The 14613-nt window shown below is 47.0% G+C and overlaps 1 protein-coding gene across 1 annotated transcript; it reads left to right on the plus strand.

The window, feature by feature from the left end:
- The first annotated feature begins 4490 nt into the window (after positions 1-4490).
- LOC119405925 (neurofilament heavy polypeptide) lies at positions 4491-13257 on the plus strand. The gene is made up of 2 exons (XM_049419547.1): positions 4491-6068; positions 13210-13257. Exons 1-2 carry the CDS (start codon positions 4491-4493, stop codon positions 13255-13257), a joined length of 1626 nt encoding a protein of 541 aa, XP_049275504.1.
- The last annotated feature ends 1356 nt before the right edge of the window (positions 13258-14613 follow it).

Raw genomic sequence — 14613 nt, forward strand, 5'->3', positions numbered from 1 at the left:
TAGTCAGGACGTTAAAGGTCTCCCTTGATTGAAGGGGGGGCCCTCACAGGCGGTGACCTATATGTATACATATTCCGAGTGTATTCGGGCATTTATTTCACGTGTCAGTTCAATCAAGCACAAAAAGAAATTGGCATTTTGGAAATTATTTTTCAGAAATAACTCTGGATGTAAAGCGCTAAAGACATTCGAGCTCAAAGCGAATAATATTGACTCACTGCATTGAGAACCTCAGGCACGGCAATGATATATAGTGTCACACCTACTTTCCTAAAAAAGTAGGCAAAATACAGGCATCTTTGGCATTACAACCAGACTTGTAATGCACAACTAAGTGATTGAAAATTGACAGGTAACCTAAAGAGACAAGACAAAGCTTCGCCGATTTTCAAGCGGGTGGCTTTACGCTCACGTGCCTCGTGAAACAGAATGTTGTGCCAAGAAGCTTAGTCGAACAGGGTGGTGACCCGTGGAGTGCAGTGTCTCGGGGAGTTGCATTCAACTCTACGACGATACCCTTTTTTTTTCTGTTCTACTGACGCCCCATCAAACGAATACACTCAAACCTCTTATAACAAAGTCACATCCTACATGAAAATAACTTCGTTATAATCCAAAAATTTGTTATAAATGTATATTCTTAGCACTGTATGTATTGCAAGACAATTCTTCATATACTTCGTTATAACCGATATTTCGTTATATCCGTTTTCGTTATATCGAGGTTTCAGTGTAATCACAATTAAATCGTTATTCGGAAAATTGGAGAGTTATAGTTTCCCTGTACAAAGCACTACTGCCAAAAAATCAACTCCAACGCTTGTCAAATTGTTGCCGCAGTGCTAAAGTTGACCTGCCCAGAGGCGGCCTGGCCTCCCTGGGGCCTCCTGACCTTAAGCCCTGCTGCTAGTCACGGCTGTAGGTGGTGTGAACTCACTGCCCGATCAGCTTTATCCGCTCATCCAGTGATGCAAGCCAAATTGAAGAGACCATGGAAGCACACATGGAAGAGACTGCTGCCTTGCCATGGCATGAAGTAGCAGCATACGTGTGCAGCAAATTTGCTCACCTGCTGTGCATTCTTCTTCAGCGTGACAGCGAATATACAAACGCTACACTAAAAATGCTGCACAAGCTCAGCCTTTAGAAATGGTAAGTACACTGAAAAAAAACGTCCGGCGTGCTCGGCACTTTGTAATGGTTTTAAATGCGAAGCATTTCTTAGCGAAGCCTTTGGCACTTTGAGCAATTCTATCTGTCTGTCTGTCTAGCCCCCCACGTCTGGGTGATCTCGTGATTGCCTCCTTAACTTGGTGCACACCAAAATTAATTGGCATGGGAGGGTAAGAGGATTTGATGAATATGACTGTCTGGTCATGACATGAATAACATGAAGATCCTATCGTGTACGTCATCAAACCCTTTCCTCCGGACACGTGTGGCACATACCCACTTACCATGGGCCGCAGTGTGCAGGTATGTGCCACAGGAGATTGACAGTTTATATCTACCCAGGAACGGCGAGAGCAGACATTAGCAATTTTAATGTGAGAGCATTAAGAAAAACGGACAGCGGCAGCGTTGACCCGACGAATGGAAAGAATAAAAAATCACAGCATATCCACAGGGTGAATGATGATGAGTGGGGTGAAGCTCCGGAGGGAATCATCGATAAACCGTGAAACTCTTCCGTGAAATTCGCCCAGGATGTCGTATAAAGAGTGCGAAACACCGTGTATATATTAAACATCAAACTTTTATTGTACTGTTGGTTTAAGTGGTCCCTTCATTGCCACCGCTTTGTGATCGGTGAAATGCACAGAAAGTGTCCGCTCCTGAGCAAAAGAGAAAGCGCGCCAAGAGCGAGCGCCTTAATTGTCTGCCTCCATCCAGCGACTCCGAGCGAAAGAGAAAGCGCGCCAAGAGCGAGCGCCTTTTACGATCGCAGGCATCCAATGACGCGCCATTCGCATTATACAAGCGCCATCTCTCGTCTTTAAACAGCAACTCTAAGAAATACATGGAACGCCATCTAGTGAGCAATTCATTAAACTGGAGCTTGCTACATACTACTACTACTACAGAGGAGGGAATGACCCACACCCTAAGGAGCTTCGCCCCTAAAATTAGGATCCCAGCAGGAATTGAACCCAAGCATTCTGCGTGGCAATCGGTTATTCTACCACAGAGCCACGCCAGGTCTATAAACTGGTTTGGAAAAAACAACCTATGCAGGCGTAATGTCGGTGCAATGTCACTTGTGGTTGTGGTGCTAATTTTGCAAGAAAGCAACACACAGTACGTATGTACTCCTACGATACAGGCGTCATATCTGATTAACGTCAGTGGTTCCAGGGTTGGCTCCGCTTTTATAGCAGTCTAATAAACATTATGTTTGTATTCCTATGATTCAGCAAGCTATATTGAAGCATTGCTGGACCCCAGAGGGACACACTGACGAATGTTACGTATGATATCCACATGACTGCACCATAAAGTGCACTTAGTTTCGATAGTACTGACGTATGTACTCTAACGTGAGGGTTGATAATACGTTGCACCATAAGTTACCCTTTAATTAAACACTAGTGTTGTCGGCATGCCTGGTAAGCCCACGATGTGCACACAGCTACTACACTTACAAAAACACCTTGATCCACCTTGTAACACTTGGCTCAAAGCCATAAAATATAGCACAGAAGTACTCACTGACTGCTTCGCATGAAACTGATTCCCAGAAGGCGTGGGATTGCCGAATTATTTAACTACCCACCCATAAAGCATTCAACAATGTGTCTTTTACATCAACCCATCTGTTAAAGCGATTCCTCCTCCAACTGACGCCTTTGTGATGAACCTTGACGGGGATGAGATCTCTCTTCTTGCGAGGTGCCTCAATGTTCAGGATGCCGTTGGGAGGACACAAACAAGGGGGAGGTGACGACAACTGAAGCGTTTACTTCCAACTGATCGTTTATACACCACACTGCAAAATGTGAATGTTTTTCTCGATGACGTCACAAGACCGAGATGCCAGCATCATGTGTTACGAGTGCAGGATAAAGCACAAGAAGCCTTGTAAACCGTTCAATTTGTGGGTAGTAGACAAAAATAAGAACCCAGATATCAGGGAGATAGCTAGCTAAAGCTGATTTGATTAGAAAGGCGCGTCAGTTCTCTTCACATTCAATGGGGTCTCGAATGCCATGTGCCTGTTCCCTTTGGTTTTCATGCGAAAACTTGCGACATCGTCAAGTTCGTTTATTCATTGCAGGCTGACTGTAATAAATCTTGCGCGCGCCAGCACGGTCGCTTGAGCAATTACCCACCGAGCTGCCCGGCATGGCGGGGCCGAGAGTCCAGATCAAGTGGACCCTCCACTTACATACCGAGACAACATATTACACCACATGTGCCCGGCTCCACCGTCGTTCTCGCGAGAGAGAGAGAGAGAGAGATTAAAAAAAAAAATTTATTTTCGAAACCCAAGTCCGGGTCTGAGCTCTAGGGTGAGGCTTTACTGACCTTCCCTAAGATGGTTAGTAGGGTGGTTAAGGAGAGTTGCCCACGAGGAGGTGGTTTCGCCCAGATTCGCAACCCAGGCCTCCCATGTAAGTATGTGAGGAAAAGCTGGCACTCCGCCTATTTCAAACGCAAATATTACCCAGACCGCTACGCAACTCTTGCCCGGGCTGTGGCAGCTCCCCAACGGCGTTGCATGTCACGGTGGAGTGCGCTGCAAAGTTATCTTGCGGCCCTTCCGTCCCAGTCATTCTTCCGCACCAAAGAGCTGTCGATGCCCTGTGCGACGAGCATCCCGAGGTCCGCCAGGCCTTGGTTCAGCGGGCCCGTGTGGCCGCCGAGGCCATTCTGGGGACCCCGGACAGGGTTCCTCCCACATGCTTAGTTTATACATATTTTTAATAAAATGTTTTCTCTCGCGCGCGCGCGTTGTGTGTCGTGTCACCAACGTGCGAACTTGGGTGAGACTCGAGATGCAAACCAAAAGCAGACGAAATCTCCATTACGCCTGAGCCGCATCATCGTAAGTACTCGGCAATTTTCTCTAAAGTGGAACTCCCAGTCCAAAACTCGAAAGAAATAAAAAGAGAATATTGGCACTGCTGCAATCACACGGAGATGTCGGCGATTTTTCGCAAAGCCACTTCTAGCGGCACATGCGATCAGTTGGCGCAGTGATACAAAATGCGGTCGTATTGCCGCTGGTACCGTAACCGCTGGCCGCTGGTGTAGCCGTAAACAACAAGAAAGCGGGTGCTGAATTGATGCCTGCTGATGCTGTGAGAAACGCCGTACACGCAGTGGTGGTCCAACTTGTCCAACGTCAACTCTACGCTCGTCTGTGTAACATTTCGACTCAGAGTGGCCACCGCGCGAAGAAAGCTGTCAGTTGACAAGCATCACATGGCGCGCGGAGGGAGCGAAAACGCGAGAGGCGCTGCGTCCGTTTGAAAACACTCGCAGGGAAGATGGCTGCCGCGTCAGAAGGGTTGGGAGAGCCCAAAAAAGCCTCCGCAGATTCCGATAACTCGACCGAGCCCGACACCCGGGCCGAGGTGGACAATTCGGAAGATGCGGAGAACACGGTGCTGCCGGGGAATCTGGTGGAGTCTGTGTTATCGGAGGACGATGCGCCCTCAAAATCGGACGAGTCCAAGAAATCGGCCAGGAGGTCTTCCGAGAAGGCGAGGAAGCCCGGGAGGACGAGGAAGCCCGAAAAGCCGAAGAAGGTGGTGGTGATCAAGCCCAAGAAGCCCATCAAACCGAAGAAGAGCGAGAAGCGTAAGAAGGCCGAGAAGAAGGCCGAGTGCGAGAAGTCGGCCGACGCGGAGAGGCCGAAGAGGTCCGACAAGGCCAAGAAGGCCGATAAGTCGAGCAAGAAGCCCGCGAAGAAGAAGCGCGAGAAGACACCGGAGCCCGAGCCGGAGCCGATGATCAACCCGGCGGATTACCGCTACCGCACCAAGCCGTCTTTCTACCCGCTGCAAGCGAAGCAAGTAGCTCTCAACGTTCTGGGCGCCCTCATAACCGAGACCAAGAAGGGAAGCACCACGAGCATCTACGAGCGTGCCGCGGTGCTCACGGGCGTCAGCATCCGGGCCCTCTTCAAGTGGGTCGCCGAACACGAGAGGAACGGCCACGTCCTCACGCCGCAGACCAAGCTGCGCGGCGGCAAGGGCAAGAAGCGCAAGAGGAGGAACGCCGACGGCGTGCTCGTCTCGCCCGAGGAGTACGAGCGGGCCAAGGCGCTCGCCATCGTCGCCGAAGGTGGCGACCCGTCCGCGCCACCCAAGAAGAAGCGCTCTCCAAAGAAGAAAGACCCGGAGTCGGCCGACGGCTCGGCGCCGTCCGCCCCCAAGCGCGCCAAGCGCCCGCCGGGCACTCCGCGCAAGAACAAGGAGCCGGCGAGGAGCGTGCCGCCGGCGATGATGCGGCCGCCGCCGCCGCCGCCGACAGACCCCGTGCGCATGGCGGCCAACAACGCGATGGGTGCGTACGGCTTCACGACACCGTGCTTCGACGCCCGGGAGTACGCGGCCAGAATCGCGCCCATGATTCGGCCGCAGCAGCTAGACAGTGTGCGCACCGGCGGCGGCGACAGTGGCAGCTGCAGCTACGTGTCGCCCAGGCCCGCGGGGACCGACGACTTCGGGGCGCGACACTCGCCGGCGGCAATACGGCCCGACCGGCCCAGCTGCGGTTACGCGTCGCCGCCCGCCGACTTCGCACGGCACTCTCCGGTGATGCGGCAGCAGCAGCAACAGCCCGACGTGCGCCCACCTCCGAACGATACGAGTAACGGCATGGTGATCGGTCCCGGCCGAGTGGAATACGCGGCTCGCAACTCGCCCGTCATGAGGCCTCCCGACATGAGGGTGGTGAACAGCGCGGAGGCCAACAGCTGCAGTTTCGCGATGCCGCCGCGCGCCGACGTCAGAGACTACACGGCCAGGAATGCCCTGGTGAACCGTGCACCAGTGAGGCCGGCCGATGGCTTCCTGCGTATTGTGGACGTGCGCCACTACGATCAAGAGTCGCAGGACATGGTGAGTGCGGCCGTACACTGTGCTCAGCAACAGCAGCAGCAACAACAACAACAACACCACCAGCAGCAGCAACAACACCAGCAGCATCAGCAGCCATTCACGCACGACATCACTGGTCGACCCACTGCAACCTGAACTGGTGTTGCCAGACTCACTGCACATACCAACAAACATCGCATCATCGACATTGCTGTGCGAGTTGTTCGTAGGATGCCTGCGTGCATGTCGTGGCTTCTGTATTGAGTGCGTGTGGTTGAATGCTCATAATTGTCATTGTCATGCAGGGTTTATTTAACGTATGCATCGGACATCTACTATGTGTCGTGCAACAAATTTGCAAATAGCTGCTCTTATCCCCCGCTGCATTACACCTTTCACTTCTAACCGTGTGGATCAAACTACCTAAACTCGGTGTGAAAGAGTGCAACCTATCATTACTCTACTGCGGATGACTATGTTACAATGTGATGGGTCCAGTACAGTCATGGACAAAGTTTTGCAAGATGCCAGAGTGCCATTCTATAGCTTCCTCTGGGACATTAGGCAGTGCAGTGGGCGCATCAAGGCTGCGCTGTATAAATACTAAGGGCATGTGCATTCTATAGTGGCATTTTTGCCTGCCTGATTGCTGTAGGATGTAGATGTGCTTAGCAATCGTCTAGCATAACCTCAATGTGTGTGCTGCATTGCCTAGCGTCCCAGAGGCAGCTTTCGAACTGTGCTTTGGCATCTTGAAAAACTGTGACTGTACGTCACTCTCTGTGCACAGCTGCTGTAAGGTGCATTCAGTGTTTGTCTTCAGGCTTGTAGTGCACAAACATGTCCCAATACATCCACAACCTTTTAATGTGATTTGTCTGGTGCTGGTCACATGCAAGTCTGCTCAGATGTTGAGTATGATATTGCTAGGTGAGGGCATAGGCCTAGTTTCTAGAGTTTCAGCTTGTCTAGCAAGAGGCTGATGATGTTGCATTGTTCTGCAGTTAATGTATGTGGTCACTTAAAGGCCAATTGCAACAGAAGTTACTTTGGCAAACTGACGGGGCTTGTCCGGCAAGGAGTAGGACTGATTTTTTCCCACCAAAGCATTGTGAAGGAGGGGGATGTTACTGCGCTGATTGGGTGGGTGTTTGCCAGTTGACTCCTAGCCTTCACGGAGTGTAGATCGAGCTTACGGTGAACCCCTTTTAAGGTGCCTTGTCATCTGCACAATGAATTGTTTGTTAGAGCAGCGTTGTGTGGTGAAGCTTTGCGTGAAATTGGGTAAAACTGGGAGTGAGACCCGTGACAGGCTCAAGACTTGCTTATGGGAGAGAAGCCATGGGTCATTGAAGTGTTCTTTAGTGGCACAAATTGTTTCGAGATGGAAGAGAGCCAGTCAGGACGCCCTTCAACGACAAAAAGTTGCCACACCGCCATTGTGTCAGGGACTGCCTGACCAAACATGGCATCGCACAGCTTCCCCAGGGACCTTACAGCCCAGATGTCACTCCTTCAGACTTCTTCCTCCTAAAGGGTCATGAAAGGTTGGCACCACGGCTCGGTTTAGGCCATTCAAGAGGCCATAACGAGGGAGCTGCAGAGCATTCCAGTTCCTGCATCTCGGGAAGCCTTCAGTGATTGGCAAAGTCGCTGGAAACACGGTCTTGATGCAGAAGGGGCATATTTTGAAAACTATTTAAAGGGAAGCTGAAGCACTTCTTAAAAAGATGGCTTTGGAGTGTGTAATCATAGTTGATCCCTGCTGAATTCGAAACTCAATGTAAGAGTTCAGAGATGTGAACACAAACTAGCATTCTTGGCAAAAACTGCAGCTGCAGCCGCAGGGCTTCTTGAGATTCTGAGCGAACGCAGGTGACGGTCATCTTCGGTGTGCACATCATCGGCAGACCACATCAAAGCATGGCCTTCGTGATCAGTTTCAGTAACGCACGCACCAGAACTAGTCATGGAGGCCATGGCTGGAGATACGACAGTGCTTCGCGGCTCCCCGACTATGACGCAGTTTCGGTTAGTTCGTTTCCCACGCCCACACTTTTGGCGGGTTCACGTGGGCGGAGCAAGACGAACTTTGCTTTCGCATATATTAAAGCTCCTGCTCCCTCAACAGTGGAAAAAATTACGCCATCGTTGACAGTAACGTTGTTCCTTGTTAACAACAAAGTTTTACCGAATTCTAAAACCACTTCAGCTTCCCTTTAAGTCGGTGTTTCAGAATCGTTAAAAAACCTTAAAAGAAATTCAGTCCTACTGCTTTCTGGACGAAACCTGCACATATGGGTTGTGTATGGTGAAGCATAAGCTTATTACCAATGGGTATGAGGGCTGCCCACTTTGGAAGCGGTCACTGTTGGCAGCGTGCTGGAAAATCCCACAACAGAGGCAAAGTGGCTATGTAGTTTGCCGGACCTTAATTACGTGTTCCCCTGCTTCTGAAGAGACTTTCATGTTAGTGGTGCGATCTGCCTACGCTTTTCAAACACAATGTGCGCTACCGTTGCGGAGGATGTTACCACAGCCTAGACCTCGGCAAAGCAAGGTTTCGCTGATTGCATAGGCATGTTTAGTTATTTACAGGGAAGGGGCTCAAAGTCGCAATTGCTGCCCCAGCTCTTCAGTAGGTGTGTTTATTAGCTCAATCTCAGTTCAACAGCCTGGCAAAATCTGGTCTTGATGGGATGAACGTTTGTGCAGAATATACGGACGTGGACTAACGTGAAAAAAATACAGGGAAATGGGGATATGCTGAGACAGCACCCATCTTCACATTTGAAATTTGAGTCGGTGCTTGGAGTCTCTTTTCATCCAGACAACTGCGCAACCTTTGAAACCAAATGATTTGTATATTACTTCAACCTATGTAGTGTAGTCCACATTAAAATAAGAAATATTAACTGGGATTGACAGATGGGGGAGGTTGGTGCAGGTCAATTATTGGGTGTGTCCAGATAAGATCGAACACGAGGTCCCGGTCACCCTTCCCGATTTTGATAAAATTTACTGTAGGCCTGGACACACCCTATAAAGAAATCGGCACAACAGAAACAGATGTAAGACTGATACAACACAAACACAAGTGTGTTTGTGTGGCTCCAGTCTTTTTATCTCCTTCCGTTGCGGCGTTTTCTTCAAAAACCTTGCCATTCACACACCGCTGTTCTTTTTTAGAACCACTTGCTTCAACTTAGCAATGTAAACGTGTCATTAGAGAATGTTTTGCCTAATTTTTTTGTGCAGATAACATTGAAGTAAACGTTGCGGGCTGGTCAGTTCATATTACAGAGTAAACCATAAAAAAATTATACCCGTTTAGCACAAACAAATAATGAGGGAAAAGGACGAGGGTAGCGCAAGCTTTTAAGCTCCTTTATTCATATTGTATTAGAACTACATATATACTCCATGATGTGTGCAACACACCGCAATCAATTCGAAATTCCACTCTCTTGCAGCAAGACATGTTGGCGAGGACAGGATGATGTGTTAATGAGCGTGTGCAGGAACATCAGTTATCTTTAAGAGATAAAGATGGAGCATATGTGCTGGCCCACTGCAGTTCACATAAATGGGATTTGCGAATGGATAACAAAAGTGATGGGTTCCAGCATGCTACAACACGAGCACAAGAAGAGAGACGCACAGGACAAAAGCTGGACTTACAACTGAAGTTTATTAAAAGGTGTTACCTAGACCACCGCCACCTTCTTAAAAGAAGTTTATTAAAGAAGGTAGGGAATATATTCTTTTAATGAGCCTTTGTCCTCGACGTCTTTCTTCTTGTGCTTGAGGAGAACTTGTTCTTGGCCTAGTTGGTGTGTGTTTGAAGGCATAATTGCCGCTAAAAAGACCCACAAGACTAGGACGACGACACGGGCGGCACTTCCAACTGAATTATTTGTGTCAGAATACTTAGATATATACTGAAATACAACGCATGCGCCTAAACCACAAACATATCTATCAGGTGTGAAGATTGGGCGAGTTGGTTCTTCGTACTTGAACTGGTATAGCACATTACGGGGACGAAGAAACGGCCAAGCAGACCGATACAAAAGGACAGAACGCTAACTTCCAACTCTGAGTTGGAAGTTAGCGCTCTGTCCTTTTGTATTGGTCTGCTTGGCCGCTTCTTCGTCCCCGTAATGCGCTATACCAGTTCAAACATCTATCGGGGCCATCAATGCTTACCCAACTTCTGTATGTAAAAGGCTTCCAAAGATTCACGAGCCGTTTGCTGATTCCTCCTTCCAAGAATCTTCACGTCAATCAAATTGTGGTTCTCAGATGCAGGCTTTGCAGTGCTTCTAGTCCGAATCTTGTGCTCACGTGCTGGAACCCTTAACTCTGTCATCATGAAACACCTCCAACAAGTTCACGAGCCATGGCGTTTTTGCGTTTTCCCAGAATCCGAATCTTATCCAGTCGCATAGCACTGTCCCAGGAAACCACACTGCCATGTGACTGGATCAGATTCAGATTCTGGGACAAAGCAAGGACACCACGGCTCGTGAATTGTTGGAGGTGTTTCACGTCAAAACCCGAGGGTCGTCATGTATTAGCGATATGTCAATCGTACTGTTGCGGGCAGAAACAAGGTTTTTTTTTAAGTAGGCTTTGATTGGGGTGTTGCGCTGTGTGAGTTGTTTGCGGTGGGCTGCACATCTCGTGGAGTATAGTGTAATACAATGTGAATAAACAGACGAAAATTTGTGTTCCCCTTGTCCCTCTCCCTCAATATTTGTTCGCACTAAACGGCCGCAATTTTTTATGGTCTACTCTGTAATGTTTGTGTAGGCAGGTAACTTATCCATGGTCAAGTGAATTTGGGAGTGCAAGGTTGAAATTGAAGAACACCTAGGTTTCTGGACTCGTGAAATACTTCATACATTGCCGTAACGAAGCAATTTCAGCAAGTCTGTTGAGCTGGTAATTGGAAATTTTCTTATTGAAAAACTTGGCACTTCAAGCTTGGTGCAAACCCCAGCATGCCACCTCGGAGGTTTTCTGTGTGCACGCTATGTAAAATCTCAATTGGGATGCCACATTGGTTCTTATCATTGTGCGTTATTCTATCAGCTAGTTTCGAGTACACATTTGCACATGCATCAAAGTTTATTGCAGGTAGCCTTAAGTACTTCTGATCTCTAACAGTTCACTGTTCTTGTTCACTGCTTGTGTTGTATTCATTGGCACCACACACACATGAAATGCTGCACGCAACCAAAAAAAGTTATTTATAGCTAAACATGAGCCGGCATATGTTGACAGAGAATTAGGGAAAGTGTTTTGTGCTCTTTTCTCGCATTGAATTTTGTCTGAAAAAAAGTTTGTTGTTCGTTATTTTGATTCTTTGTGAACCTACTAGGTTGGCTAGCATTTTTAAATGCAGGATTTTACTTTGAGCTTTCTTTTTGTTGGGAAAAACTAGAATCTGCGATTGTGCTGGCATTTTTTTTAGGTTTGCTTGTTCGCTATTTTAAACTTAACTATATTTTGTTAGCACAGTGTGCCTATTATTGGTATCAGCTAAACATTTACATGAATGGGTTGCCATTTTCGGTGATATTTCATGATTCCTTTGTTATATTTTTCCTCCGTTTTCTCATTTCCCCACCGCATTTGGCCACACTTATGTGCCCTTGCTAGTCTAAGTAAAAATAAGTGCAGTAGCATAGTTTAACCCCTTGCTTCATTTTGGCTACCTGTGTCCACAGTCGAAACCTTTTACACACTAGTGCAGAAGTTGAATGTGATACATTGGGCAAACTGTACAACTCTTCATTGCAACTTTAACTGCAGTCTCATGCCGCTCTGTGCACCCTCAGAATTAGCTTCTTGTGTGGAAAACTTCGTCAGTACCCGGAAATTTAACATCATTAAATTAAAATTGCCAGGCTTTTGTGCTTTTCTTGCATTGTTACAGATCATAAGAATAGTAAATGTGGCCTTAAGGAGTCGATACCTGTCAGGTCATAATTTGGTCTCGAAATGCCACCACTGGTGACGTTGTAACAAAGAGCAAAATTTGCTGACTCGAAGATACGAGAGAGTGTCTTGAGGGCAGTGCTGACAGGTGGCTCGTACAACAATCATAACCTTTAACCGTAATGGCTCATACAACAATCACACACAAAAAAAAATTGTGCACATGTTGCCATTAGTCGCTGGGTTATTCCAGTTGAATCATAGGGCATTGTACACTTCAGTTTGGACGTTCTAAAGTAGTGTGGCAATTTGGGAAAGTTGGTGTATATTCATCTTGGACCACAGTGCAAACACACACTGACACAGTTAGAGGGGCCATGACGCCCAAATTTTGCATAATCTGTGTTCTTTTATTTAGTCTTTAAGTGTTCACAGAAAAGCTGGCAAAATTTGAGCACATTTGGACTTGCACTTAATTTATAACTTAATATTTTTATAAACATGCGAGTGGCCTCAGAGTTAGGAAACATGGCGTGCTTGTGAGCCGTGGCGTAACGACGTGCTTGCTGCGTGAGTGTCCGCATCCCAGTGGTCAGCCGCGTGTGCAGTCGAGCTATTCCAGCTTTGCCATCGGAATGAAACAATTTGCAGCGGCTGAAACAATGCCACCATGGCGCAGCAGCCACACTGCGTGGAGTCAGGTGACACTTCATGCAGCACGAATTGGCAAAATGGCACAGGGCGGGGCTTATAGCTGAGGACTTCTTCTTGTGGACTGAAACATTGTCTTACGGTTCATCTTTCATTTATGTATAGGCATTGTAGACCCTCTACTATTTTTCACTGAAAATTGCAAATTGTCGGGCAACCATATCATGGCCACTCTAAGAGTGGACACTGACTAGCAGCTGGTTTCTTTCATTGAAGATAAATGATGTATATACAGATACACAAGAAACCACATGATACAAAGTATATCAAAAGCAAGACCCAGAGATTCCACATGATGACTGAGTGCCATCTAAAAACCTAACCTCTCCCTCTAGCAGGTTGACAAGACGGCCGGTTAATACTGATACTGATGTATTGGCCAGCTGTCTGTGTACCAGTTGGAGGGGGAGATTAGGTTTTTAGATGGCACATAGTCATGATGTGGAATCTCTGGGTCTTCCTTTTGATATACTTTGCATCACGTGCATCTGTACTTGTGTTTCAGTACAAGATGGGCATCTCCATAATGGTACTAACAAGCACAGCAGACTAGGAGTGCACTGAGCGTGTGGAGGCTATTTTTTGTTGGTACATTAGCCCATTTATCCGTTGTGGACCTTCATTTAACACAACAGGTCAGAATGCCATGTTGCAAAGTGTTTTGCACTTGTTAGTCGAAAACATTGCAAGACTGGCATCTTGTTCATAAACGCATGTAGTAATCATGCACACTGATACGTGTGAACCATTGCTGACAGAACACTACTTTGAAACCAAGGATTGGAATATGCGCAGCTCTTTTCATTGGGGCACTCGAAGAATTATTAAATCAGTATTCAGTCAGAAGTGCAAAATTTTCTAATCAAATTCACTAGATACGTATAGAAAAGATGCCTCGAATAATGTCACATTTATGGAGCGACATAAAACCAGGAAATTGCTCAGTCTCACGCTAGAGAAGTGAATCCTAAGATCATGTGTACACTAAATAGTAGACTTATTCTAGTTGTGTTCAAAGTTTTGAATATTTCCGCACCCCTAAATTTCAGCAAACAGGGGAACTCTAGTGAAGCACACATGGTACATGCAAGATTATGGCTTCTTTTTTATGTTTTTTGCTTTCCTGTTCATTTGCTACTGTGGGTTGCTGGTCTGATGAAATTTACTTGTGTGTACAAGTTTTGCAATTGTTCTTTGGTGCCTGTTGTTAATGCGTTGATGTGTTCCATTCTCAATGCCTCTGTTTAATAACACATGGTCAGTATAGTGATGGTGTTGCTAAATGTCATCTCCAATGACCTATCATTCTCAAACAGCCATTTAATGTAGAGCATCACTTACAAAACAGGAAATCCGAACAAGTTTCAGCAGAAGATGAGGCTTGAAGAGATGAACATTCTTGAACAGGGGGTGTTCAAGAATAAGTGCAATGCTTGCCCTCAGCTTGAGAATTGCATCTGTTTGAATGCCAATAACTGCTGCTGTCTACAGCCCTCAGCATCAGTGGCGTAAATCATAGGGGGGTCCTTCAGGCCTTTGAAGCGCAAAGTAAAGAATCCCTGATCATCTACCGTTATTTATTTATGTAGACGATTTGGTGGAAGCCATTGGCAATGGAGTACGCATGCAATCGCTCGAATATAATTGTGTCATTTAAAAAAAATCGCTGGTTCATATAAACACGCTTACAAAAAAGATTCCAGGGTTAAGTCGTGGGAGGTAACATGTTTAGAGCTGAAATTAAGGAAAAGCTGCTAGCATTTTCAGTTGATGGCTTAACCCGAGTGACATATTTTCTAGCACTATGGTAGAGTGTAAACCTATGAGTTACACTTACAAACTAACTTTGCCAACTATTGGCTGCTCAGGTCCATGCTCGGTTTCTTTTTAATTTATTTGAAAAAAATAA

The sequence above is a fragment of the Rhipicephalus sanguineus genome, chromosome 9 (assembly GCF_013339695.2).
Source record: "Rhipicephalus sanguineus isolate Rsan-2018 chromosome 9, BIME_Rsan_1.4, whole genome shotgun sequence".
Lineage (NCBI taxonomy): Eukaryota > Metazoa > Arthropoda > Arachnida > Ixodida > Ixodidae > Rhipicephalus > Rhipicephalus sanguineus.

What these genes read in the sequence shown, in the direction of transcription:
- LOC119405925 (XM_049419547.1), top strand. Translation starts at nt 4,491, where the DNA reads ATGGCTGCCGCGTCAGAAGGGTTGGGAGAGCCCAAAAAAGCCTCCGCA. An exon ending in ATCAAGAGTCGCAGGACATG is followed by an intron (nt 6,069 to 13,209) that starts GTGAGTGCGGCC and finishes CTTGTGTTTCAG; the next exon opens with TACAAGATGGGCATCTCCAT.